The sequence below is a fragment of the Meleagris gallopavo genome, chromosome 1 (assembly GCF_905368555.1).
Source record: "Meleagris gallopavo chromosome 1, MGAL_WU_HG_1.1, whole genome shotgun sequence".
Classification (NCBI taxonomy): Eukaryota; Metazoa; Chordata; class Aves; order Galliformes; family Phasianidae; genus Meleagris; species Meleagris gallopavo.
The window spans coordinates 166,468,415-166,496,265 of NC_139404.1; the positions used below are offsets into that span (position 1 = coordinate 166,468,415).

At 42.0% G+C, this 27,851-nt stretch overlaps 2 protein-coding genes across 3 annotated transcripts; one reads left to right on the forward strand and one right to left on the reverse strand.

Moving 5' to 3' along the window:
* Positions 1-5,159: 5,159 nt before the first annotated feature.
* On the forward strand, positions 5,160-7,560 carry NUDT15 (nudix hydrolase 15). 2 transcript variants are annotated; one of them, XM_085215853.1, is made up of 3 exons: positions 5,160-5,624; positions 5,713-5,967; positions 6,060-6,206. In XM_085215853.1, exons 1-2 carry the CDS (start codon positions 5,473-5,475, stop codon positions 5,957-5,959), a joined length of 399 nt encoding a protein of 132 aa, XP_085071979.1. In that variant the 5' UTR covers positions 5,160-5,472; the 3' UTR covers positions 5,960-5,967; positions 6,060-6,206. The 2 variants fall into 2 exon arrangements, with proteins under 2 accessions (XP_085071979.1, XP_010727121.1); XM_010728819.4 differs by having other exon boundaries at positions 5,180-5,624; positions 5,713-5,903; positions 6,060-7,560.
* A 2,748-nt stretch (positions 7,561-10,308) lies between these two features.
* On the reverse strand, positions 10,309-20,160 carry MED4 (mediator complex subunit 4). The gene is made up of 8 exons (XM_085215851.1): positions 20,004-20,160; positions 16,556-16,622; positions 16,094-16,264; positions 15,656-15,713; positions 14,573-14,659; positions 13,065-13,196; positions 10,969-11,186; positions 10,309-10,822 (listed from the first exon to the last, which is right to left on the reverse strand). Exons 1-7 carry the CDS (start codon positions 20,099-20,101, stop codon positions 11,014-11,016), a joined length of 786 nt encoding a protein of 261 aa, XP_085071977.1. The 5' UTR covers positions 20,102-20,160; the 3' UTR covers positions 10,309-10,822; positions 10,969-11,013.
* Positions 20,161-27,851: the final 7,691 nt, after the last annotated feature.

Genomic DNA, 27,851 nt, shown 5'->3' on the forward strand with positions numbered 1-27,851 from the left:
ACACCATTATTCTACTTAAATCTTTGTGAAGACTATGGCCACTTTGGTGCTGACAGTATATATATATTTTTTGTTTTGTTTTGTTTTGTTTTGTTTTAAGTACAAGAGTTAGTTTGTGAGAGTCAGAGAAGGTTAGAGAAACAAAACTTATTTTGCTCAGGCAGGCCTTTTCTGAAGTATGCTATTAAACACAAGAATTTTCTGTTCTATGATAAGGAAGTACAGAAAGTAGAAAACCTGAAAGCTCTCATAAATTCTGGTATGAAAATGTAATGAGTTGGAGTTTACAGAAAGATGAGGATTGTGGAGAATTATGCAGATCATAGATTTGTAATGAAGTTGGTGACACAGGCAGAGATAAAGCAAGCTAACTTCTGCAAAATTTCCCATCTTCATTTGGAAAATTAAAAACAGTTGTTTCTGAATATTCCAGTATTTTAGCTTCAGGGGTGCAGTCTTTATTTATTTTCATTGTTCTATATTCTTCACAGTTTCCTTGTTGGCCACTCATCAAACTATTAAGTTCTGTGAGAGGCCAGGGACACGCTGAAGATACTGTGAACATTTTCCTGCTTTTTATCCAAAGATTTTTCTGACAAAAAAGTTCTCTTGTGTTATCCTATTCTACAGCTGTAGAAAAGTGTCCAAGTTTAGAGGCAAGGCCTGGACAGACATCCAGGCCACATGGGACCTAACTAGCAACCTCAGCAGGTCAATCTTTCTTTCATTTTCTTCCACTTCCTATAAGCTCAGGGAGGCAGACCAAGTTAACTTCTTGTCCCTCACCAATCTTCTTTCATTTTCCTTGATTAATATTCAGATGCATTGTGTAGATCTTATAAAATCCTAGATGGAGAATACAAATTATCGTATCTGGTTTACACTGAAAAGAAAAATGGTTTGACAAGTGTTTAATACTAATTGTCAGCATATTTGACAGCATATTTGCAATTGCAGAGAAGAAACACAAAGGCAATTAAATTAAAATCTCAAATTATAAGAAAACAAACCAAAGCTTATCAGGGGTATTGTTAGAAATCTAAATCTATCACAAGCATCATTGTCTGTCACATATGTAGACAGGGAAAAAAAAGAATGGATTTGGGAAACAAAAGGCAACTTTTTTTTTTTTTTTTTACAAATGGAAGCACATTGCATCTTAACAAGTTGCATGACAAGCTATTAAGAAGGAAGATACACCTGTCAGCTTCTTTGTCATGTTTCACACAGGTGATGATAAGAACAATGAAGTACTCAGACATGTATTGGAAGATCTTCTGTGACAACAAAGAGCAAAATCTGTTCTACTGTCACAGAACTGGACTCTAGTGGAGAATCCTGTTGTATCTAAAATCTCCAAAGCACAGCATCCCAGAAGATACAGTTGCCAACCTCATGCATCACTCCTCTTATAAACATGGCAGCATTTATGCCAATTTAATCAGAACAATTTAATGATTGAATCTGAATAGAGGGTAACAACAGTAACAACAAAAATAAGGCATTTGATTTCTCTGCTTGCTTTGCCTAAAGCATCTGCTGTTTTACATTGAGAAGGAAATGAAGAATATCAGTCCTGGAATTCTAATGGAATCATAGAGACCAGATACTCTCTTGTCATTGACATTTCTCATAGGCAGTTTGTGACAGCTTATTAGATCATGTCTCAGTTTCGCTGACTGTGTGAGCAAGTTTTGGCTGAATACTCAGTTCTCAAAGTGGCTTAAACTCACCTGCTGATACTGAACACGACAAGGGCGTCACCCTGATTTCTCAGCTGTGAGGCAAAACTACCTCCCAGTTCCAAGTGACAAGAAAAAGTAAGTGGGCACATTTAAGTCAGAGGGGTTGGAATATGCCATGTGAGGTGAAATACTCAGATAATAATGGCAAGCCTCTAAAATGCCTCTAAAGTGGCAAGGGGATTTACAGAAGCTAACTTGAAAAGATGTTCATCTTTTGACCAATAAGCATCTTTTTCCTCCTGGAAGGCTTTTTTTTTCCCCAAATCCAATTTATATTTCCCCCCTTGCATCTCTAATAATTAACAGAACTGTTTCCTGAAATTTCTCCCTTGATACAGAAAAGTAGATATGCTAGAAATTGATAGGATTAATATTTATAGTTTAGAAAGCTTACCAAAACTAAAATCAAGGAATTACAAAATGCTAAGCACTTTCAACTTGTCTGTTATCTCCCCAAGAAATACAAATCATAGAATCACAGAATTGTTTGAGTTCAAGGGGGCCTTTAAAGGTCATCTAAACCAACTCCCCTGCAATGAACAGGGACATCTACAGCTAGATCAGGTTGCTTAGAGCCCTGACAAATCCCAAAGGACGTAAGACATATTTGTGATATTACAGGGTCTGTCATCCATTCTTAGCTGTAAGTAGACAAGTGGTCTTCAAATCAGAGGAACTGCTTATGTAAGAGTGAGGAGCTACTCCTTCCCGTTACGTTAGCAGGTAGAATTGTTATTTAAATAAAAAATGCAGACCTTTTACTGATTTCCTGTTTTTGCAAATAGTGAGTACATAAATTCATCAGAAGAAATCCTAGCTGCTACCACAATAGAATCATATGTTTAAGTTGGAATGGCCATCTGTTACAACCATCCTACTCCCTTCATAGTAACTTCGAGCAGATGACCCTGGGCTCTGTCCAGCTGAGTTTTCATCAGTAACTTCAGAGCTTGCATAGCCTTTCCAAGCAATCTGCCCTAGTGCTCTAACACACTCACTGCCTATTATCCTAACACTGCACAAGAGAAGTAGGTCCCCAGGAGACTCATTTTAGCTCCCAAATCAATGGAGTTCTCTCACTGCTTTGCTAGATGGGAAGCAGCTCTCTGTATGGCAATATCACCAATCATAGAATACCCTGAGTTGGAAGGAACCCAGAAACACGGTCGGACTGTAACACAGGAAGTTGTATTCAACATGAGAAAAAAACTTATTTACTGTGAAGGTGACAGAGCACTGGAACAGGCTGCCCAGAGAGGTCATGGCGTCTCCTTCTCTGGAGATATTCAAAAACCTGCCTGGACATTTTCCTGTGCAACCTACTGTAGGCTTTAGCGAAGGGCTGGACTCAGTGATGTTCAGAGGTCCCTTCAAACTCATGTAATTCTGTCATTCTTTCTGTGGGTCTGCTCTCCAGCCTTTCATTCCCCAGTTTGTTTATGGCTGATTGAGAGAAGGGGAAACTACTATGCATATATTTACTATTACTATGATAGAAGATGAAATTGTACTTTCTCATTCTGGATTTGTTCTTATCTCTTTTCTTCATTGGATATCTGTTCATCATAAGAGTTAAAAATACTTGCCAATATTTTTTAACAATCTGTGCAAAACCTGAGTGCACATTTACATCCTACATAAGTCCTGTAAAAAAAGCAATTAAAACAGAGTCAGTCAAAAAAGAAGTGCTTTATTTTTACAGCATCCTTTGCTAATGATCACAAACATAACATACGGAAATTGAAAGAATCAAAGACAAACACATGTATCCCAAAGCCTCCCCCCAAAATCATATGTTTGTAAAACAGGTAGTTATCCTTCTACCATTGAAACAAACATAACGACCACATGAGTGTTTTTAGTGTTTTTTGCATTTAACAGTATGAGTTGAATGAGAGGAGGCAATCCTCAGTCTTGTTTGTAAATGCTGTATGGTGTAAGATACAGGAAAATGATTTACATTTAACATGAAGAAGAATGTTTTCATTGCTGCTGATGATGAGTAGTCTTTGATAAAATTTAAAATCATTATCATCTTTTCAATACAGAAATGGCATAACTGACCAATGTTTAATCTGAAGATTACTATGCCTATACTGGAAGACACAGACAGAAATAAATGAATTAAGTTCACAGAATGCCCGTTAGCCTGGGATTTTGCCTGAGATTTTTTTTTTTTTTAACGTACTGATATCAATAATTCAGGTTGTGGGCTGACATTACAGATAAAAACAGACAACTAGTTTCAATGGGCAGCTCTGCCTCCAACACACACTCTGACACTTCTGCATACCAACACCAGGGTCATCTGAGACCATATGGAGTCAGTTTGAGCAACCCAACATCAGAAAACAAATCCCACAAAAAGTAGGGATCAATAGGCAGCCAATTTGGCCAAATGACCTTTGTAAGTGAATAAAAATACCTGTATAAAGGTACATTTTCAAAACAGGACAAAATACTGTTTTGAATACAGGACAAAATTTTAAAGTCCTGAAAAAGAATAATACTTCATATCCTTTTTGTGATCAGTGGGCTGGTGAAAGGGAAAATCACAGCCACTGACAAATTTTAGTTATTTATATGGAATATATGAGCCGGCAGTGTGCCCCTGTGGTCAAGAAGACCAACGGTATCCTGGGGTGCATTGAAAAGGATGCGGTCAGCAGGTCGAGAAAAGCCACCCTCCCCCTCTACTCTCTGCCCTGCTGAGGCCGTGTCTGGGCTCTCCGTTCAAGGACAGGGAACTTACAGAAAGTGTCCAGCAGAGGGCTACAAAGATGATGAAGGACCTGGAGCATCTTCCTTAAAAGAAAGGCTGATAGACCTGGTAGACTGGAGAAGACTGAGAGGGAATCTTATCAATGCTTAATATGCTAACGGGTGGTAGTCAAGTGGATGGGGCCAGGCTCTTTTCCTTGGTGCCTAGCAACAGGACAAGGGGCAACGGGCACAAACTGGCACACTGTAAGTTCCATACAAACATAGTTAAGTGTTTTACTTTCAACTTACAAAGCACTAGAACAGGCTGTCCAGAGAGTTGTGGGACCTCCTTCTCCAGACAAATTCCAAACCCCCTTGGACACCTTCCTGTCTGACCTGGTACAGGGAACCTGTTCTACTAGGGAGCTGGACTGGAGGATCTCCAGAGGTCCCTTCTAACCCCTACAATTATGTAGTATTTGAGTTTTCTTCAATGCCAATCATTCTATAATTAAAAGAAACATGAAAAATGAAGAAAAAATGTTTGTTAACACAGATTTCCATTTGTTTTTCCATTTTACCCTTAAAGAATTTCCATTCTGCTTCTTGATTTCTGCATAACTGTGGTTGCGGGTTTTCTTTTGAACGATTTCTAAGTGATTTCACCTAGCTGAAACCACCAGCTGACACAGTAAGAACCACTCCACTCCATACAGATCTGCAGATCAACTGGAACCCTGTATCCCATGGCACGGAGTCGTATCTAGGTGGCATATTCCTGTTTGAAGCCAGCTTTCGTTTCGTGGTTAACTCGTTGCTTTTTACACGAGTTAAGGCTGCTGTGCTACTACCGCTATCAACCGCATAACGTCCTGTGAGCATTCTCCCCCTGGCGGCGGGCGGGAAGAGCGCCTGAGGCGAGGCCACGCCTCTCCACAAGACGCCGCTATGCGCATGCGCAGCCGCCGCACTACCACAGCCACCCCGGCAGCGGAGGCACCTTCGCGCACACCTCGCGGCTGCCATGGGCGAAGCGACGCGGCCCCAGCGCCCCGGGATCGGCGTAGGGGTGGTGGTCACCAGCCCCGCGCACCCCAACTGCGTCCTGCTGGGCAAGAGGAAAGGCTCGATGGGAGCCGGCACGTACCAGCTCCCCGGAGGCCACCTAGAGTTCGGGTAGGAGCCCCAGCCCCCCGGGCGGCGCGGACAGCCAGCCGCCCGCCGTGGGACCGCAGCCCTCCTCACGCTCCCGATCCGCCCGCAGGGAGAGCCTGGCGGAGTGCGCCGCCAGAGAGACGCTGGAGGAGGCGGCGCTGCGCCTGCGCAACGTGCGCTTCGCTTCCGCTGTCAACGCCGTGTGCGCCGCCGCGCACTACCATTACGTCACCGTCCTCATGAAGGGCGAAGCCGAGCCGGGGGAGGAGCCGCGCAACTGCGAGCCCGACAAGAACGAGGGTGAGGGCGGGAGGGGCGGGGCTGCAGCGCTGGACGTTGAGCAACCGCTGGCTTAACGTTGAGCGTGAGTACGGTGTTGGCAGCTTCTGTGCAAGCAGCATCCGTACAGGTTTGGAGAGGCGTTATGGTCACAATGTTTATTTTTTATTTTTTCAGGTTGGGAGTGGGTTAAATGGGATGAGTTTCCACCAGCAGAGCACCTCTTCTGGGGCCTGCGGTGCCTGAGGGAACAAGGTTACAACCCTTTTACAGAAGACCTGGATCACCTGAAGGGGTACACGGGGAGCCATCAGCTGGCATGAAGCCTGGTGGTGTGACAGCCCAAAGGACCGACCTGCTTCTGTGGTGCAGAAGTCAAAAGGACGTTTCGTGTTAGCTTTGCCCAGGTCTGAACTGCAGTTATCAACATGTCACATGCTGCAGTGCTTTCACCTGAGTTGTCGTGCATCCAGGAGGTACACAGGGCTGCCTTCCAAGCAACTGCAAACATCTTCCGTAGCTGTTAATGATTAATGTTTTCCTTTAGGCATACTGTTTTATCTGGGGAATCTTTATACAGATGAGATGCCCTGTGGAAGTAAATGAGAAGCTCACTTCAAGTTTACACTTGAAACAGCTGTAACAGCATGCCCAAGGGAAAATGATTTGTTTAAGCAACGGTCCTGGTTTCTTCATAAAGCTGTTTTGTATATCATGCTGTTTTCCTGCAGGTATACATCTAACCTGGTCTAGTGTTAAATGTGGAGGTCAGCAGCCCTACCTGCAGCAGGGGGGTTGGATCTTGATGATCTCTGAGCTCCCTTCCAAGCCAAGCCGTTCTACAATTCTATGATTTTGGACCAATCTTTAAATTTAGCCTTGTTTCATAGCTCCAGTTGAGATGCTTTCAGCATTTCTATGAAACAAAAGTCCAGTTTTCCACAGAATGTCATGTTCTCCTACATTATACTTGGAAATCAGTATTACAAACATTAAAAGATTGTTGCAGAGAATGAAAATTCTCTGACCCTTTTTGCCACCCCCTTTCACCTACCTTCTGTTTGCAGTAGAACTTGTTTACAGAAGAACTTCAGATCTCAGTTAATTATAATTTCTGACCATGTTATTGAACCCTAAGAGGTTAATGTCAAAGCACCTACAGTCCTCTGCTGGGTTGACAGAACTAACACAGTGAAGAAAGACTCATTTATAGGTGTGTAGCTCTATGTCAGGCAGCTGCACTTGCTGGCTTAGGAAGGCTGTCAGTATTAAACAGCACAGATAGGTGTTCATCCTTTACAGCTACTATGACTTGATTAACATCTTAATTTTCTGCATGGGGTGACCCAATAATTGAATTGGTAGCAAATGAGATCATAGAACATATATACAAAAATGATGGATTTGTCATTTTTATAGTAACTGTAACCAAAGTTGGCTCTTCTCAGGCTGTAGATATTAACCATAAACCAGGCTGGATTTCAACCATTAATTTTTGGATAGGGACGGATTGTGACTTTAAAAAAAAAAAAATCACATAACTGCCTTATTTTTTTTTTCTCTCCAGGGTTATTTTAAAATACATTTGTTTGTTTTGTTTAACTATACCCATTGTAGAAAATTATCTGAGATGTGTTTATTTTCTTTAAATAAAAGCAGCACAATAGTGGAAGATCAAGATTGTCTGAAATTATGCACTGACTTGGTAATTCCTACATGAGATTGAATAGCTTAAAGTTCTTCCCCACTTTGCATAGAAACATTATTTAATGGTGATGTTTCTTTTTGATGTGAAGCAGGAAGATGATAAAAGGCACAAAGATGTCTCCTAGACAGTTACTGCTCCAAATTCTATGTGCAGCTTTCCCTCATGACAGATTTTCTATGAAGAAAGATTTTGTTAAAAAGCAGTTTTGAAATTGAAGATACCAATGAAAATTCCTTTACTGCTCTACCTTTGTATGAAACCTATTTTTCTATTCAGAAGTGGAGATTTTCTTTCCAAAAGCAACTTCATGTTTATTAATAATTGCTCCGTTCAGCTGTCAACAAAGTGGTTGTAGGAAGAGTTGACAGATGTCCAGCCCATCTGTCTCAATGAATAATTAAAAATATTTAGTAATTCAAACAACTTAGTGGTCTTTTAGATATTGGAAGGCATCTAAGTATTGATGGGAAAACCCAGGTCAGCATACAGTAGTTCGTAGTGCAATAATTGCAGTTACAGTTAATGGTTATATTCACTCCATCTGTTGTAAGCAGACTAGTAGCTACTGAAATGAGGACACAGCATAACCATATGGCAGGGTTACCATTCCCTTCCTAAGTGGATTGATTAAATGACAGTGCATTACTGCAATCAGCTACCAGCAATCTCTGTTCACTTGTTCTGAATGCACCTTGCATTTCTATTTCTAGCACTCCCAATATCTGATGCTCAACCATTTTTAGTCCTTTTGAACTAAGCAGAAATATCAAAGAGCAAATTAAATATAAAATTAAGTAGGAAAATGCATTCTGTACACACCTAAGCAACTGAATAACAGAACATGCAGTTAAACCTTTGCAAGTTTATGTTAAATTGCTTATAGTAGCCAGCACCTTGGCATACCACTCAGAAAAAAAACCTTCCTGAACAAATAGTTTGAACTATTTACACAATGAAACTATCTAGGATGCATCTTATGTGCCAAGTCTGATTTTATGCACAAGGAGAACTGTCAGAAGAGCTGATTTCTTAAATATATGAAACAGGTAACTTAGGGGTACCTTTTAATCCCTTAGCAGACCATTAAACAATCCAGGAAAGTAAGTGGTTATTTCACAAAACTCTGGCTTCTGTTCCTTTTTTATTTATATCTGGAAACAACCACCCACCTTCTCAGTATTTAAATGAGTGAATCACATGATATTGCCAAATAAGACTTTGGGGTACATTACACTTCTAAGTAATTATTTTTTGTTAGGATGGTTAATTTATGTTGATCCAAATCATAAAACCATAGAATGGCCTGGGTTGAAAAGGACCACAGTGATCATCTCATTTCAACCCCCTGCTATGTGCAGTGTCGCCAACCACCAGACCAGGCTGCCCAGAGCCACATCCAGCCTGGCCCTGAATGCCTCCAGAGATGGTGTCAAATGCACCTGGCCTCTTTTAAAGGGCAAACACTTATCTTAAAAGACAGCTGGAGAGTAGGCATCTAAGAAAAAAAGCTGATTCTAGCATAAAGATTAAAACACCTATGAATAAGAATTTCTTCTAACTGCAAAATGAAGGTAAAAAAATCTTAGGAAGTGAAAATTCTCCCAAAAGTGATAGCTGAGACAAAACCAAATTGCCCATATTCTCTTTAAGTGCTTGAACCTAACTGAAGAGGTGATTTTCATTTCTATATCCCTATGGGACTCATATATATACTGGTCATATGGTATCATTACTGTCCCTGCTGAAGGCTTGCCTGAACAAATAAGGAAGGATTCTTGATTTAACAGCTATTTCCTGCACAGAATATTTAAAGTTGAGAGAACTTTGATCTATGTTTCAGGTAGCCTTAACAGTAAGGCAGGGCAGAAACCTGTAACTGGTATAAGTAACAGTTTGCATGAGTAACCTGATCAAATCACAAAAATAAAAGAGTAGCTGTCATCATATGACTCCCTAAGCAAAACAGAGCAAAGAAAGCCAAGAGAAATAACTTTGGAAAGATGAAAGAACACTTACAGCTCAGATAAAAATGCAATTGCTGAAGCAAACAAATGAACAGGTTCAAAGAACTGAAAAAAATTATAGGTGACAAAGACTAAATAATAAGTGAGCTCCTTCTGAACTGAAGATAGCTGAATCTGCAGTATGCTCCAAAGCATCTATGGCTCTGGGACCCCTGCTTCAGGGTCTGCAGTCACATTGTGTGTACCTGATAGGCTCAGTTGAAAAGAACAGACTTGCTGACTGCTCAGCTGCTTCCAATACTGACACTGCAAAGGGAAAAAGCCTGGAGAAAAGAAGGCTGCAGGGTGACCTCACTGTAGCTCACTATAAACAGGAGGGGAGTCAACTCTTTACAATGGTAAATAACAGCAGGACAAGGGGAAATGGTTTGAAGTTGAGGGAGGGAAGATTTAGGTTGGATATCAGGAGGAAATTCTTTACAGAAAGAGTGGTAAAGTGCTGCCCAGGGAAGTTGTGGATGCCCCGTTCCTGGAGGTGTTGAAGGACAGGTTGGTCCTGGGCAGATGGGGAGGTTGGTGGCCCTGCATGTGGCAGGGGGTTGGAGATTCATGATCCAACCCGGGCCATTCTGTAATTCTGTGATTACATATCCCAGTAAAAAAGGAGCACAAACTTCTGAAACTTAATCAGAAATCAAACACACACACTGAGATGAAATGCGCTGACTAATGAACTCACACAACAAACCCAAGATTTACGTTTGCAAAGTGTAGCAAAGTTGCATCAAAGGTGAGTTTATTATATATTACAATAATTACAAACTTTTTTTTTTTTAAACACCTTATTGCCATGGTTTTGTTCTCAGAACACACTAGGTGATTAACAACATGCATTTCAGCAGTAACAAAAGAGGTATTAAAATTACAAATTTTATGCCTTATTTCTGTGCCATAGAAAAGGCTGTTTTCAAAACAGTCGAGTTACTAGCAAACATACAAGGGGATTCCCCTTACACCTTTTGTCCCAGGAACGTTGTCATCTAATATGTATAGTGTGTGATAGTGTGTGTATATATATATATATATATATATATATACACACACATATGTATATATACACTATACATATATATACACACACACACACACACACACACACACAAATGCACGCATCTCCTGCAAACATACACATTCACACATTTACATCAGCACTGGAAATCTGACATCTCTCATCCAGCAGAAAGCTCCCAGTCATTTTAGTTGAACATCTAATGGGAAAAAAAAAAATATATATATATATATATATCAATTGTAAGCTCATGGTTTGAAATTAGCCACTCATATTTTTGAGCTGGCTGTATCTTCTCCCTGCACAGGGCTGCCAGCATAATAAAAGGGACTGTGATTAACCTACCTTCACCACAGGAAAGGTCTACTAGGGATACCGTCCCTCCTGTACCTAGTCTGAGTCACTGCTGCTGCTTGAGGAGTCTGTTGACATCACTTCTACATCATCTTCATTCTCTTTATTGTGTCCCGGGGGCTCCAACATGAAGTCATTACTATGATTAGGAGGTAGCATGTTCATTGACATGTCACTTGACTGCCAAGGATACTGAGGAGCAAGCACATCTGGAAACAAGGGGCATAATCAAGCCATCAGTTTTGTACATCCACAAACTGAATAAGGGAGCTCAAATAACAGTGTAAAAAATTAAAGCAAAATCTTAAAAACATTACTGGCTTTTGGACAGCTAAAAACATCTTGTGATGGAGTCATTCTATCATTATAAAAGCCTATTCTGCCAGAGGCATGTTTATGTAGGTGGCTTAATCTCTCATCAAAAGAAAAATTATTTTCAGAACAGTGTACATTCAAACTGTGTTTTGAAGATGAAAAGCTCTACATGAACTGACTTAACAGTCAAAACCACCAGCAGTTATGAAAATGGTCCCTCTCAGTCACTATGCAAAAAGAGATGAAAACATTACATCAAAAAAGAATAAGTAAGGTAGACACAGGAATTCAGATTGAAGTTCAGTCTGAACTAGGCAGGAACACCTTGGTTATCCTTTTTCAAAGAGCAAATACGATACACCAAATGCAAAGGAGAAGACAGTCCTACTACAAAACAAGGGCCATGAGCAGATGTATGTGGGAGACAGGAATGCCTCACAGTGCCCCAGCAGACCAACCCCAGCGGCCTCCTCAGATCTATTTCTCCTCATCTCTTACTTCCAAAGCACTCCCAGTGTGTATTTCTCATGAACCTACATGGGAACTCCTCCCTCCACAGCACTTCCTAGATCTCTTTCCTTTTTGTCCTCAAAACACCTCCCACTTCAAAGCTGCAGCATGCATCCATAATGTCATTTCTGCTCCTTTCCTTCTAATCTCTACTCCTACAGATAGAGGCTGGGCAGAGAATGGCTTGAAAGCAGCCCTGAGGAAAAGGATTCGGGGGAATTGATTGATGAAAGATTCAACATGAGCTGGAAATGCACACTTGCAGCCAAAAAGACCAACAATACCCTGAGTTGCACCAAGAAAAGCGTGACCAACAGACTGCCCCTCTACTCTGCTCTCATGAGACCCCAGCTGGAATACCGCGTCCATTCTGGAGCCCCCAAACACAAGGACAGGGAGCTGTTGGAGCAGGTCCAGAGGAGGGCCATGAAGATGATCAGAGGGCTGGAGCACCTCCTCTACGAGGACAGGCTGAGAGAACTGGGGCTGTTCAGCCTGGAGAAGAGAAGGCTCTGAGGGGAGCTCATAGCAGCCTTCCAGTACCTGAGGGGAGACTATAGGAAAGCTGGGGAGGGACTTCTTATAAGGGCATGGAGCAACAGGATGAGGGGAAATGGCTTTAAATTGGAAGAGGGTAGATTGAGACTTTATGGAACTACAGCCACAATTCCCTAATACCAGATGAGCACATTCCTGCATTAGCTAGTTGCATAAATCCAACTCACCACCAAATGTGAGGACACAATTTTGCCTTTATACCAGATCTACACTTGCTTTAAGAAGACCTACACTCAAGGCACCGCCTTTCCATCAGTCCTTGCAAATATCTTTTCAGTCCAGAATTTAAAGGAGAGTAGGAGAAGACAATAAATCTCTTTTCTTCTGGACACAGCATTCACAATTCCATTGTTGTCACGCCCAAGAAGAGTTTGCTTTGGAAACACTTTTTCATATGATTTGATATCAATCAGCTTACAGCATTTTAAAATAAATTAAATATTGGGTAGCTAGGTGAGTTTTCTTCATATTTACTTTGTTCTAGTGTTTGCAGTATCATTTAACATGAAACAAACAAATAAAAAATAGTTAACAGAAATTAACTTTATTGACTAGTCCTTCACTGCTGGGAACAACATTGGCCATAATTTTCATTCTTTTAATTCTCATTTCCCATGGCTGAGAAACATTTGTAACTACTCTGACCATACAAAGAATAAGAATAATTAAAAAAAAATAAATAAAAATAGTTGAACTTCTCTTACCTGGCAATCTGCCTGCTGCAAGTGCATCCCCAGGTAAGTGTCCATTAACCCCATTAGTGGATGGGTTGTTCATCTGACCCAGGAGACCACTCCTCATTTCTAGATCTGTAGGATATGGCCTGCGTGGGTCCCCTGTTAATAATAATAGTGATAATAATTAGGAAATATTATCATTTTTTTCTTCTGGTTTCCTGTCTGGATCAAAATGAGCATTACCCTATTCTATTAGAACTGGAGAATTTCCTTGCTCATTCCTACTTACCATAAAAATTACATGATAATAAGTTCAGAACATCTTTGCTCTGCTACTTGACAGCTAAATAATACGGATGGGGGCTGAATGGACTGAAAGTAATTCTGTGGAGAAGGACTTGGGGATACTCACGGATAAAAAATTGAACGTGAGCTGCCAGCACATGGTTGCAGCCCAGAAAGTCAATCATATACTGAGCTGCATCATAAGCAGTGTGGCCAGAAGACTGGAGATGGTTCTCCTTCAATTCTCTACCCTTATGAGACTCCAGCTTAAGTACTGTGTTCAGCTCTAGGGCCCTCAGTATTAAGAAAAATAGACAAGGAGCTGTTGGAGCAGGTGTAAAGGAGAGCCACAAGAGGGCTCAGAGAGCTGGAGCATCTCTCCTATGAAGAGGGACTGAGATAGGGGAGGTTGTTTAGACTCAAGAGAGGCTCTGAGGAGACCTAATTACAACCTTTCAATACTTAAAGAAGGCTTATAAAAAAGATGGAGAGTGAGCCTTTTTACAAGGGCATGTAGTGATAGATTTGGATTAGATATAAACTGAATTAGATATAAAAGTAGATTTACATTAGATATAAGCAAGACATTTTTCACTATGAAGGTGGTGAGGCAATGGAATAGGTTGCCCAGAGAGGCTGTAGAAGCCTCATCACTGGAAATGCTGAAGGTTGGGTCAGATGGGGCTTTGAGCAACCTTGTCTAGTGGAAGCTGACCCTGCAGAGGAGGATGATCTTTAAGGTCTCTTACAACCCAAGTCATTCTATGACAAGTACTGGGGAAAAAAAAAAAAATCCTCCATTTTAATTTTGGATAAGAAAGATAGCTCCCAAAACAACTGTAACATAATCAATGGAGTCAGACGTAGGGCTTTCACTGTTACCAAAATCATAGGTTACTAAAATCCTATGTACATATATCCTATGTAATATGTGCAGTGAAGGGACACAAACACACAGAAGTCTTCATCATACCTCTGCCTTTTAATTAGGGTCAACATTCAGGAAAAAGAAAAGCAAACTAATGAGAGAAGACCAATCAGTTAACAGAAGTCTGCAGTTTCATAGAGTTCTGCAGGTGCACATGAAGTTTTCTTGGAAATGCTAGATGTAACACCTATAAACATTATACATCTTTAATAAATCAAACTGTCTTTCATTGTGTAAAAACATTCTAAAACCAGATACTGACTGTGCTTTTTTATTCAAGAAAAAGAATAGGCATAAGAATAGTCATAAACATGATATTTACCTGGTACCCACGTCAGAGGTGCACAAACAGCATTGCTAGCACTGATCCTGTGGGCATATTTAATTATTTCTTCGGATGAAATGGCACCTGAAAGGAGGAAGAAAAGCTACCATATTTAAGAGATTGCATCATCTGATTATTTCCAAACATTGGACGGTTTTTCAAACTGAAAAAAATGAGGAATGTCATTCTGTCAAACATCAAGAGCATGCTTCAAGTGCAATGACTGCTCAGAGACTGCTTGGACTATACAGAACAAGCATCACAGTGAACTCACTTTACAGCCACAAGTTCAGTATGCTTTCAGTGTTAACAGCTCTTTAACCTTTTGAAGAAACACAAACCAGTATCTTCCACAGTGCACTTGATAAGCATATTTTTTTAAGAAAACTTCAGCACTTCTACTACAGAACTTCTGCAGTAATTAAAATCTTCCTTTTTTGTAACTGTATTACCTACAGGTTACCTATAGTAGCCCTTCCTCAAATAAACACACCTGTATTAGAGTTACTAGAATCATTATGAAATTCCTTGATTTGTTTAGAAGGAAGTATGGCAAAAACACTACAGACAACTTAAAAATGCCACCTACTAAAAAAGTGAAAAAAATCAAGTTTACCTTGGCAATTGCCACAGCATAGCAGCATTTGATACAAATACAAACATTATCACCAGCTAAAAAGTCTTTTATAAACAATGCTATAATATACATGCACACAAAAACTCTTCCAGGTAATCACACTGAAGTGATTTGCTTTTGTGAGATGTGTAGGCAACCAGATAGACTGTTTCTGGTCCAAAAAGAGCATCCAGAAACTTGAATTCAATTCTAATATTAAAGACATGTCTGCCACAAAAGAAAAAAAAGTTATTCCTAAAAATAAAAAATAAAATAAAATCCCCACATGCTCCATTTTTTCTCTGTTGAAATGGTTTACAGATTCACAACAAAGTCAAAATTTGTTTACACACAAAGCATCTGAAATCTGTGATGACAACCTTAAGAAAAAATTACTAACTTGAGTTCACTTGCAACATTCTTTACAACTGTTTGTATATTACATACAACCATGGATAACTCACCTTTCCTTGCCTTTTCAATTGATTTCAGTTTTTCCTTTGCTTGATAAACAGCTGTGGCCTAATTGTGGAAAGAAAAGAAACAACACTAAACCAAAACTTCAGTACATCCTTCATTTGTATCCTTCCCTATTAAGTCCTCTGTGAAGAAACCCTTACCTGTAACTGCATTTTAAGAGAGAAACTATTCAGGAGACACTTCAAAATAAACAGAAACAAAGTAGATTTTTGAAGAAAATTATCAATACAAAGTAACTGAATGCCATGATAAAGAAGTAGTGTTACTGGGAAAAAAAAAAACAACAAATCAAAAAACCCTAAAGCTCTCACAAAGTTTTAAACATTTAAATCTTCTCTGACACAAAACTGCTTTCTCCAAAACGATTTTCCTTTCCCCCTACTAGCAGATGCTCAGAAGCAAAGACATCCTTGTGAACTTACCAGTATGTGCTCCGCTTCTTTCAGTTGCTTCTGCAGCTGCTGAATGTCATTATCTCTCTTTTCTACTACCTTTTCTAAAAGCTGCATTTCATGATGGATTTTCCCCTGATCAACTGCCAACTTCATTAGCTCTTGAAACTCTCCATCTCTCTGAATCAGCAGCTCCAGGATCTATTGGACAAGAGTTTTGTAGAACTTTTAATTAGCTCAAGTAACAACATACCCTCCATCACACTGCAAAAAGCAACTGATACCCACAAGAGTATTATTTCTTGCTCAGCATGCAGAAACAGCCTATGAAGCATGAAATGAACGAACAAGCAACCAAAAACATGAAACCAAGATTGCTTTTTCAGTGATGCCAAAGCTTCGTCATCATCATTAGTCCAAGTACAAAGGGAGAAAATAAGAAGACACAGTCTCTATCTGCACAGAGAATGACAACTAAGAAAGTCAGTTTACCTGGCTCTCTTCTCCTGGTTGTGGAAGCTTCTGGTTTCTTGAAATTGCCAAAATTTCAATTAGTTCCCTGAAAGGAAAACACTATTCATGCAACTTTCTAAGCTATTATTTGTAAATCACATCAAATCTTCCCAACTGAGTATTTATATCATTATTAAAGCATTCATGTACTTGAGTATTTTACAGTTTTATGTAATAGTGTTGACAGGGATTTCACAACTACAATTCTGTAAGTAATTTCATGACTGAAGCATGATTTCATTTTAGTTCTTTGAGCTCATGAAGTGTTCACGTGTACTTGGCCTTAAAAAGAGCTAAGTTCTTGTCCAACTACATTAGACACAAGCAGAAACTGAGAGGGCAAACAGCACAGTTAAATGCACTTGTATCCTATTTATAATCACCTTTGTTCCATGAGAGGATGAAAGTTGAATTGACTATATTATTTTTGTTCTCTATTGCTCCGTATTTTTTTATTTTTCTTTTTATTTACTACAGAGCAAATTTCACACTCAGTTTACAGCAATTAAGTCTATGTGTTCACATACCTGGAGTTTGTTGTAAGGCCACTTCTATAAAAGCAAGTATTTTCACAATGGTGTATCAGCTATGCACAAACGAATACTGAAAAACTAATATTCTGGGGCTAGGTTAAAAGAGCTTCTCAAACAAACCTCTTGATCTTGCTTCCAAGAACACATTTAGTTTTCCACCATTGTGTAGAGCCATCAAGAACCTCAAATGAAACTCACTAAATAAGATCATGCTGCAAAAAGGCTATACATTTTTTTTCTATAAATTTGGCAAACATGTTTGGTTTTTCAGGCTATTAACATAAGTTCAGTGCTGCTCATGAGTTAACCACTTATCCAAAGTAGGGTCCTTGGAATGGTGCTGACACACTCTTTAGTCTGATGCAAGCAGTTCAAGAGAGATGTATAACTAATACAGTAGTGGAGCCAGAACCTTAAAACAACAACAGGTTCTTTTCTAAAAGCTTGAAAAAGCCCCTGACCAGTAAAGCTATAAATAGCATCTTGAAACAGGCTGTCCATGGGAGCAATGAAGTCACCATCCCTGAAGGTGCTCAAAAAACATATAGCTGTGGCACTGAGGGACGAGGTTAGTGGGCATGGTAGGGATGGGGTGATGGTTGGACTAGATGATCCTGAAAGGTGAGAAGGGCCCCATAAGTGAAAGTAAAAAGGCAAGAAGGCTTCACAGTGACTGAGAATAAGGGGGGCAAAGGAGAATAGTTATAGTTTACAGAAGCAAGAATGTAGAGCTTGTTAGAAAATAAGGGATGGCAGACACTGTGTCTGGGATAGTGAGGGTGATGAAGGCCATACCGATAAGGTTTGAGAACAGCCCGAGGACATTTGGCAGGGACGTGATTAGATGTCCAGAGGGCAAGAAGAAACTGTCTTGGGGGGGATGCCCCCCGAAAGGTCAGAAATTGACAGCGAGAAAGGTCTTCCTTGAGAAGGTTTCTTACAACAAATCTTCATCCCACAACCCACTATGTACGCGCAAGAGGGGAGGGTCTGCATGCTAATGAACTCTCGGGGGCACAATGAATATGTATCTGAATTCCAGGAAAACTATTGATTATGTATTAGTTTGGCCTATATCTGTAGCACGATTTTTCCTGATGGTGTGCAAGTTAGTGGATCTACCCCCCTTGTACCTGGTGTCTGCGCAGCACTGAATAAACCATACCTGCTTTGTAATCTTACTTGGGTTACACAGTTTGATTCCGCACATTAATCCTAGAGGTTTTTTCCAACCTTAATAACATTTTCTGTGACTAAAATAATTCAAAGCTATTAGTGAATACTGAAACTTGCTATTACTGAAATGTTGCCATACCTGACCAACACTGATCACTAGCAAACTATCTGCTGTAAGTAGGTCAGCTGAGACTGAGACTGATGTTGGGGAGGGCTGTAATTTGGCCGTGTTAGCACAAGGGACGCAGATTAGACATGTTACAGACCACGTGTCCCCTACCACCCAAGCCAATATGATGATCATGAAAGGTCCAGCTCCATGGTACTGCTGATCACTAACATATTGCTGACATGCTTTGTGTTCACTATTGTAGAATCACAGAATCGTAGGGGTTGGAAAGGACCTCCAGAGGTCATCGAGTCCAACCCCCCTGCCAAAGCAGGTTCCCTACACCAGGTCGCACAAGTAGGTGTCCAGGTGGGTCTTGAATATTTCCAGAGAAGGAGACTCCACAACCTCCCTGGGCAGCCTGTTCCAGTGCTCCGTCACCCTCACCGTAAAGAAGTCCTTGTGCACATTTGTGTGGAACTTCCTATGCTCCAGTTTCTGGCCATTTCCCCTTGTCCTGTCTCCGCACACTGCTGGAAAGAGTCTGGTCTCGCCACTCTGCCCCCCACACCTCAGATATTTATAGACCTGGATCAGGTCCCCTCTCAGTCTTCTTTTCTCACGGCTAAACAGACCCAGTTCATTTAGCCTTTCTTCATAGGGGAGATGCTCCAGGCCCTTCACCATCTTTGCTCCTCTAGACTCTTTCCAAGAGATCCCTGTCTTTTTTGTACTGGGGAGCCCAGAACTGGACACTACTCCAGATGAGGCCTTACCAGGACAGAGTAGAGGGGGAGGATCACCTCCCTCAACCTGCTGGCTCTTTTTAATGCACCCCAGAATGCCACTGGCCTTTTTGGCTACAAGAGCATACTGCTGGCTCATGGCCAACCTGTCGTCCATCAGGACACCCAGGTCCTGGTCCAGGAATCACTGAGGCTGAAAAAGACCTTTAAGTATATCCAGTCCAACCATCAGCCCATCCCCACCACGCCCACTAACCACGTCCCTCAGTGTCACATCCATACAGTTCTTGAACAACTGTAGGGATGGGTGACTCCACCACCTCCCTGGGCAGCCTTTTCCAATGCATCACCACTGTTTCTGGGAAGAAATTCTTCCTAATATTCAACCTGAACCTCCCCTGGAGCAACTTGAGGCCGTAACCTCTAATGGTAGACTATTAGATCCAAAATGAAAAGAAAAAAAAAGAAAAAAAAAGAAAAAAACCACCTAAAATCTAAACGGACACGAGAACAACAACAGCTGCGCTTGTTTCCTGCGCCCTACCTGTGGCAGTCAGTGAGCCACACGGTAGGTTGGCAGTGAGTAATACGAGGCCCACGAGCCGTTCGGGAGACAGACAGCACAGATAGCAGCCGACACAGCGGCCAGCGAGGAACAAAGCTCCGAGCACAAGAAGCACCGCCGCAGCTCTCGCAGCCCCCCGCTGCAGCCGGGCTCCCCACCCTCAGCCCGCGGGCGGCAGAACCCCACGCGTGCGCTCGGCCCCAGGCCGCCGCTCTCCTCTCGGCCTCAACCCCCGGGCCCTCGCTCGCCGTCCCCGCCGGCGGTTCGGCACCGAGCGGCGGCCAATTTCATCGGCTACCTGGCCAGGAGTTCGAGATCCTCCAGCGCCGCCAGCAGCCGTTCCCGGGTGCTGCTCCGCTCCCCGCCTCCCCCGGCCGCCGCTGCCGCAGCCGCCATCACGCTCGCGGACCCGCCCCCGCCTCATCCAGCCCCGCACGGGCGGCAGACAGCGCCTCCAGCGGCCGAGGGGCAGCGGCCGAGAGCGCATGCGTACCGCGACCCGCCGGGCAGGAGGCGGGAAGCGGCGGAGGGGTAACGGCCGCCCTGAGGGGCGGGAAAGGGCGGGCCGGCGGGAGGGGGTGGGGCGCAGGGAGCTGCGTTGTCGGGGGTTGGAGGTTACATTTCGTCCCGGTTGGGTTGGATGTGGGCGTGTGAACGCCCTCTCCTGGGGCTGGTTCGTTAGGCGCGGAACTGTGCTTAGAATCATAGAATCATTACAGTTGGAGAAGACCTGTTAAGTTCCTCCAGTCCGACCATCAGCCCATCCCACCATGCCCGCTGACCACGTCCCTCAGTGCCACGTCCACACGGTTCTTGAGCGCCTCCAGGGACGGTGACTGCACCACCTTCCTGGGCAGCCTGTTACAATGCCTCACCAGTCGTTCTGAGGAGAAACATTTCCCAATACCCAACCTGAACCTCCTCTGAGGCAACTGGAGGCCATTCCCTCTCGTCGCTGGGAGAGGAAGCCAACCCCCACATCACTGCAATCAGCTCATTGCTGTTTTGAATGAATTCCGTATTCCTGGATTTCCTTAGAAGAGACTCTAAATGGGATTCAGACCTTCTCTAAAGATCTAGAAAACAAATGATAAAGAAAATCCTATGTACTGATTTACATCTTATCATTTTGTACTCAGTGTCTGAGGGTGCTGATGTCTGAAAATCCTTTAGGTGGCTTTATCAGATGGAGGAGGAAAGTGGCTGAAGAAAGTTAAGAGCAAAACTGAAAATGTGACAGCAGTCCAACCTGTTAGTGGTACGGAGCCAGGATCTCCTCTCATCTAGGCTTCATGTCTCACAAGCAGCAAGATCTCACAGCTATCAAGGAAACATGATCAGCCCAATGTGCCAAGGCAAGGCATGCAGGCTTGCCCATGGCGGCTAACAGCAGCTCTACTTCATTACAGAGGTCTGCCTGTAATGATGGGGCAGCTAATATGCAAGTCTTGCCCTTTGTCCTGCCAGCAGTTGAGCTAGGATTAAAAAATACTGAGTTTTATAGGTTATGTTTTTGGTTTTTTTTAAGTGTTGCTGTAATTTGAGTGGTTCTGTAAACAGGCCTCTAGCTCTGGGTGCGGTTACAAAGGAAGCCAAAGTGAAGCCAGTGGAATTTTTTACATTCATGAAACTTTTGGTAATATGAAGAGATCAGGACAAAACGTGGAGGCAGATGAGGAGTGAAAACAAATCTAGGGCCAGAGTTTATGGCTGGGGTGAGGACTTAGGCAGAAGGCATGGTGTCCTCAGTCTCCACATTCTTCTCTTGCCAGCAGGCAGCTGCAGAACCCGCCAGCAAGCTGTGATTCACTTCTCTCTTCATTAGAGAAAGCTTCAGATGAATGATAATGTCTCTGGCTGTTCTGGTACTTATGCTGATTATCTTTTTACCTTCTGTAATAAGTACGTCCCTGAGAAATTTACTTATTAAAAAAATGAAAGGCAAGAAACTCATTAATCAATGATTCTTTGAATTGTGGTTTAAATAAACAATTCAGCGGTATGAGATTCATGATGAAGTAGTGAGATTTGGCAACCCTGAGATGAAGATAACTGCCAACAAGAGTTATTTAAAATTCATTTACAATGTACAACAACCCTCAGAGTCCTGATTGTAGATAGTTTGGGAATTCTCTTTAAGCTACGTAGCGGATAAAATCTCATCAAATAGTTCTACTCTTTAAATAACTTTTTCTTGCTCTTTTTTTGTTCCCTAGTATTTCACTGTTTTTGTTCAAGGAAAGATGTAATCAGCGATGCTGTCTGGTTGTGCATCCACTTCACTGATTTGTTAGAGTGTCACTATGGGTGCATGAACAGAAAGAAAACAGCAACTGTAGAAAATAAAGCAATCCTTCTGCTAAATCATTTTCTTCCTCACATTCATTTTGACATCTGAATTATTTAGACCTGATGTATTTCTAATACATTTCAGGGCCATTATGCTAGAGTTAAAACTTATAGCATTAATTGGATGCCCAAACTTGACAGGCCAGGGGCGTAGGAGGTCCCTGCAAGCTATCTTTTCCTCCCTGCATCCAGGAACCAGTTGCCTCCATCCCTTTTGATAGCAGTACATCTATGAGCCAGGCCAGTGCCACCAGGCTTTCTCTGGAGCAGCCTCCCTCCCCTCCTCGCTTCCCAGGCTGCTGACCCTCCTCTAGGCAGCACGTTCATCTTGCTTTTTTCCTGGTGTCTGATCCTTCCCCTCTCCTTGCTCTGGGGATGCAGTAGAGGATGTAAAGTGCAGGTTCCCAGGCAAAGTCTGAACTTGAGATCCTGCCTCTATGTGGGAGGACGGGCTGAGGCCAGAGGCATTGAGAAATGCCTGCCTGTGTTAAGACAGAGGGAGTCATTCAGATTGTGGCAAAGGGGTCATCTCCTTCTGGACAAAGGGGAAGGCTGGGTTAAATGGGCTTGCACCCTAAACTTGCCCCATGGCCCACTTGTTTAAGACTAAGTAGATGATTTTCTGAATAGACCTCTGAAACAGCCACGAAAAACAACAGAGCATCTGTTTCCCCAGTGTAGGTTCCTCTGTTTCCTAAGTTCTTCAGTGCTTTCGGATTTCTTTCCCCTGAGTAAACTTTTTTTCATAGTTCTGTTGGTATTGAGCCAGATCTGCTCCTTTAAAGTTTACGCATAAGAATAGCTAAGCATCATTCCCTATTTTTCCTCAGTAGTCTGAGAAGATTTTAATTGTGTGGCCATGAAGACAGCTTTCCATGCACAGTGAGTTTATTAGACATTTCAGAGCTCTTTGATTTCAGATTGTCTTTTCAATGGTATATTGTGCATATTATTAGCAAGCTGTTAACACAAGCAAAGCTCTTTTTATATCCTGTTTAGTTGAGTCTTCTCTTTTCCAGAATGGGAAATGATGATCTGCAGAGCAAAATGACTTTGATAGAATCATATGATCATATAATGGCCTGGGTTGAAAAGAACCACAATGATCATCTAGTTTCAACCCCCATGCTATGTGCAGGGTTGCCAGCCACTAGACCAGGCTGACCCAAGACCAGCTGAGCTGATCTAATCATTCACCAGCTCTGAGAAGCAGAAATGTTGCTCACTCATCTCTCGTGTAGATTTTCACCCTCCCTCAGATCCTCTTTGGTGTTTGTTGTATGCTTCCACGAGCTACTTCAACTCAATAACAAAACCAAAAACTAATTTTGGTGATGGTCGTGGTGAATATTATTCCTTCTGAGTTAAAGAGTGAAACCTGTTCTTGGGCACATAGTCAGGAGCAGAAAGAGGAGGAGGAAGAAGATGTTCCTGTAAATATTATGTCACCCAACTTCATCTAGTGGAACCATGCCCTCAGTGCATGATTTTGTGTTTCAAGCAATTTGGTATGGCTGTGGGCTAGCTGAAAAGTGCAGTCTCCCTCCCATCCCTCTTTGGCCACGCATTCTGTCTCATTCCTCTTTACATGACTGAGAACACACAATGAATCAGGTGAGCAAACAAATCCAACAGAAAAGTTTCATTTTTGCTGGTTCACTTGCCTTGTGTCAGATGGGCTTGCTGAAGCAATTGACTTCAGTGTAGCCATTGCTAGCTCACTAGACACAAGGGCAGATGTGGCCAGGGGAAGGAAAGAGGGATGCTTCCCTTATGCACATTCAAGTGAAATTTCAGCCTATCATTCCTCTGGTGCAAAGACTTTTCTCCCAGGATACGCTGGTATTTCTTAACCTCTGCTGTTATTACCTCACTGTACGTGAACTAGAGGGTCACTATAATTTAGAAGCTGGGCTTTAGAGAGCTGCAGAAGAACCCAAAGCAGATATACGTTTCAATTTCAGTCTGCATCTTTTCCAGGTTACAGTGCTCTTCAGCAGTTTTCTTATTTATACATTACAGACACTAAACATCAATTGTTCAAGTGGTGTTTGGTGTACCACACCTTAAAATAACAGTGGAAAATATTGATGACATTAGACACATAACTCCTGAGGGCTCTCAGGTGCCTGACCATATGTAATAAAACAGTACAATAAATAGGCGGCAGGGCAATCAAGGAGAGCAAGGACAGAACAAACCCTCATATCCACTTCCCCTAGATAATGTAAAAATAAAATCCCTTCTGTCAAATATCATCTAAAATAGAAATTAAACTTCTTGAGCATTGTTTGGGAGGATGCCACTGCTGTACTTTGGCCTGTGGAGAAGAGAATAATCATCCCTTATTTGTCAAACCGTTTACGTCATTAATGTCTTTAATGCCTCTACTAAACCATCAATTTCTTATTGCTATTTTAAAAGAAATCTTTACCTCCCTGCTCACTTCTGTTGGATAGAGATTGTAGATTGATGAGATGAGAGAAGAAAAAAAAGTGGTTTTGCTTAACCAGTGTAATTCTAAAATAGGCTAAATATAGGGTAAAAATAGGTAGTATTATGAGCCAAAGCTTATTTTTTGTAGAAGGAGTGTGAAACACTGGTACATATGGCCAAAACCATAGTTTGGTAAGCCATTCCAGACTGTTCCAGCACAAAATTATCTCTGCTTTGAGCTATATTAAACCTGAGTTGTGCTGATTTCTGCTGGTGTAAATGTAGGCACAGAACCCTGGAGACAGGAAGTCACCCAGGCAGAAAGCAGTCACGGCTTTCAGTCTGCCAGAGGGCTTCTTGGGACCAGCTCTGCCTCAGGAGTGGGAGGTGTTGAGTGGGAGACAGAATCAAAACTGGCCTGGATAATGTTGGGAAAAAATCTCTTCTGAAAAGGGAAAGCTTGTTTGACAGCTTGGCTGCTAGAGATATTCACAATCCTGCCAAGTGTTCCCAGGAATGAGGGAAAACTGGGGAACAATACGAGATCTTTTCCTTCACCAAGCTAAAAGCTAACACTGGCTACTTCATGAGAGAAAACATCCAATTAGAGATAATGAGACTACTGGGGTAGTCCCCAACACATATTAGTTTTGAGTCGTTATTAAGGTATACTTGTTTATTTGGAAAAAATCTAGTTTTCCTTGTGGCTCCTATAACATGTTTACCAAGCACTACTGGGACACCCATGCAAACTTCTACAGAAGCCACACTGAAATTTACAGTTATTTACTTCCCCTTGCAGAAAAAAAATACAAGGGCAGTGATGACAGCAGCAGGCTTTGCTCTCCCACATAGTGAATTCCAATGAAGCTGATAGGAGTTCTAATTTTCTTATAATGAAATCTTCCCACACCTCCCTCATCCCTTCACTGTGCTCCGTTGCCTGCTAAAGATGAAGCTGCCACCTCTTCTCGTTGAGGCTTTTTGGGTCACTTGTCCTTTAACTGGACAAGTTTGCCACCTTCTCTCCAAGATGCTATTTAAAGTTTCACCTGGTTCACAGTAATGCAGCCTCCAGACAGATTTCTGATTACCTGCAGCAGACACCAGCTCCAGCCCAGGGGATTCAGAAGAAGCAAATCACCAGCCAGAAATAGGAGTAGCTGGCTTCAATTGGAGGACTGAGTTCTTCAGGGAAGGTGAAATGAAGAATTATTTAGAAAGCTGTAAGAGCAAAAATGAAAAAAAGTGGTTTAGCTCCCAGCAGTTGGAGGTGGGAAGAGGTAAAATTCTTTGTGGAGTCTTGAGAGAAGTGAGGCAAGCTTTTATTGGCAGCTATGAAAACAGTGTGAGAAATTATTCCAAAAGCAATTACAGAATGGCTTTGAATGAGCAACCAAGTAGGCTCCCACTGGAGATTCTGCAGTCTGGCTGACTGCTGGCAATGCTGGTGCCATGTGAATGAGGGGAGGGCACACAGCTAATGAGACTGGGAAAGGCTGTCACAGTCACCAGCAGTCTGCCCTGTGTGAAGGAGGCCGTGTGCGCATGGATCTCTACTTAATGATTGTAGCACGTCTCTGGGCTGCAATCTACCATTCAGAGAGAAAACCCATTTGTCATTTAAATGTATTGTGTTGTTCAAAGGTTAGTGGTTGGCCCACATGAGGAGTTATTTCCATAGTTTTGATCATCTGTAAAGGCTGATAGTACACTGAACAGCCATTCTTCTTTTAGTGACTGAAGAGATTCACCTCACCTGTTCACAGAAAGGAATAAGACATTCAGCAGCATTCTCAACACAGACTCAACAAAATGCTTCAGATTCAAACTGAGCCTCCCTGCAGTAGGTAAAGCCTAACTACAGTTCACGTTTACTCGTGTCATCTCTCCTCTTTAGCTCAAACTACAGCAGGGTTTTACATGAGGTCAGTAAAGTCCATGCAGTATCGTGTCATTTGGTGTCACTTTGGTTTTTTTGTTTGTTTTGTCTGTTTAATCTATGCTTCCTGTACTGGGAATTGTCTCTTGTCCCTTGCAAGAATACAGAAACTCCACGCTGCTTGTCACAATTTCATACATAATGTGGCAACACCAACACTGGAAATTGCTTCGCTGAGAGCCACTTTGTAGGCATGAACTTGGGCACAGAAAGCACACATGCAAAATGAACTGTGGAATAGAAGATATGAAAAGAAACTGCCACAATCTGTCACATTTTTACAGGCCCTGAAAAGTGTCACAGCAGCAGAATAATTTACATGTTATTTCTCTTAACCTCACTAAATTCCTTTCTTTATCCTTCAGCTTCCCTGCTACCCACCTTGAAAAAATATATTCATTGCAATAGGACGGATGGTGACCAGACTGGGATCTCACATAATTCTTGTCCCCAGGTGCTTCATGAGTTACATTTCTTCACACTTGGATCATCTGGCAATAAACTTGGCAATGAAGAGGATGGCGTAGCAATGAGTTATATGCATCTGCAAGCAGTACAGCAAGAAGTTCAACCCAGACAACCGTCATGCTCAGTAATCTGCTTTTTCCCCTACAGCACCCCTTGTGCTTCTGATTCTCCCTTGTCTCTGATTTTGTTCAGGTTGCTCAATGCCCGAGTCATACGCCCCAGAGTAATAGACACCTTCACTTCAAAATTCAATAGCCACCTTCATTTTCAAATTCAACCCTCAGACACCTAAAGTATTATGGTACTTGAAGAAATGAAGGCTCAATTTTGATGAGGGTTGACCTTGTGAAGTGCTGAGCATTCTGCCCTCGGCTCAATAGCATGCCTGTCTCTATGTTTAGCTTGAGGCTTTAGACTAGTTGCTAACAAGTAAGCATATATTTAAGCTGTTTGCTAGATTGTAGCCTGAATATACAGTATCTGGGATATTCCAGTCTTGCAGGACAGAGTGCTCAGGAGAATGTTTTTACAAGGGCTGCACAAGTACGTGTATTCTAGGTGCTGCTCTTTCTGCAAAGTGCTTCTGTATACCCTGCCTTCCAAGTGCTGGCATTTTGTACTGTAAAATACATGATAGTTCTTCTGCTTCCAGACCATTCCCATAAACTGGAATTGCATCCAGCATAGATGCAGGCAGGATTGCGAGCAGCTGCATGGACTAACTGGGTTGTGTCTGATGTGATCACACCACTGTCACAAGAAGGGACCCTTCCACATTCACCCAGCAGCTCAAACTCTCTGCAAAACCAGTCTAGATAACCAATCAGTGCTGCAGATGGCAACATGCTGTCCTCTCCCTGCCAGCCTGACTATACTGTTCTATTGTGTACAGATGAAAGCAAAATAAAAAAAAATGTCATGGAGTGTGTCTAAACTGAAGAACTCAGTGGT

What these genes read in the sequence shown, in the direction of transcription:
- NUDT15 (XM_010728819.4), top strand. Translation starts at nt 5,473, where the DNA reads ATGGGCGAAGCGACGCGGCCCCAGCGCCCCGGGATCGGCGTAGGGGTG. An exon ending in GGAGGCCACCTAGAGTTCGG is followed by an intron (nt 5,625 to 5,712) that starts GTAGGAGCCCCA and finishes ATCCGCCCGCAG; the next exon opens with GGAGAGCCTGGCGGAGTGCG. An exon ending in CGAGCCCGACAAGAACGAGG is followed by an intron (nt 5,904 to 6,059) that starts GTGAGGGCGGGA and finishes TTATTTTTTCAG; the next exon opens with GTTGGGAGTGGGTTAAATGG.
- MED4 (XM_085215851.1), bottom strand. Translation starts at nt 20,101, where the DNA reads ATGGCGGCTGCGGCAGCGGCGGCCGGGGGAGGCGGGGAGCGGAGCAGC. An exon ending in AAGAAGCGGAGCACATACTG is followed by an intron (nt 15,714 to 16,093) that starts GTAAGTTCACAA and finishes TTCCACAATTAG; the next exon opens with GCCACAGCTGTTTATCAAGC. An exon ending in AATTGAAAAGGCAAGGAAAG is followed by an intron (nt 14,660 to 15,655) that starts GTGAGTTATCCA and finishes TCCTCCTTTCAG; the next exon opens with GTGCCATTTCATCCGAAGAA.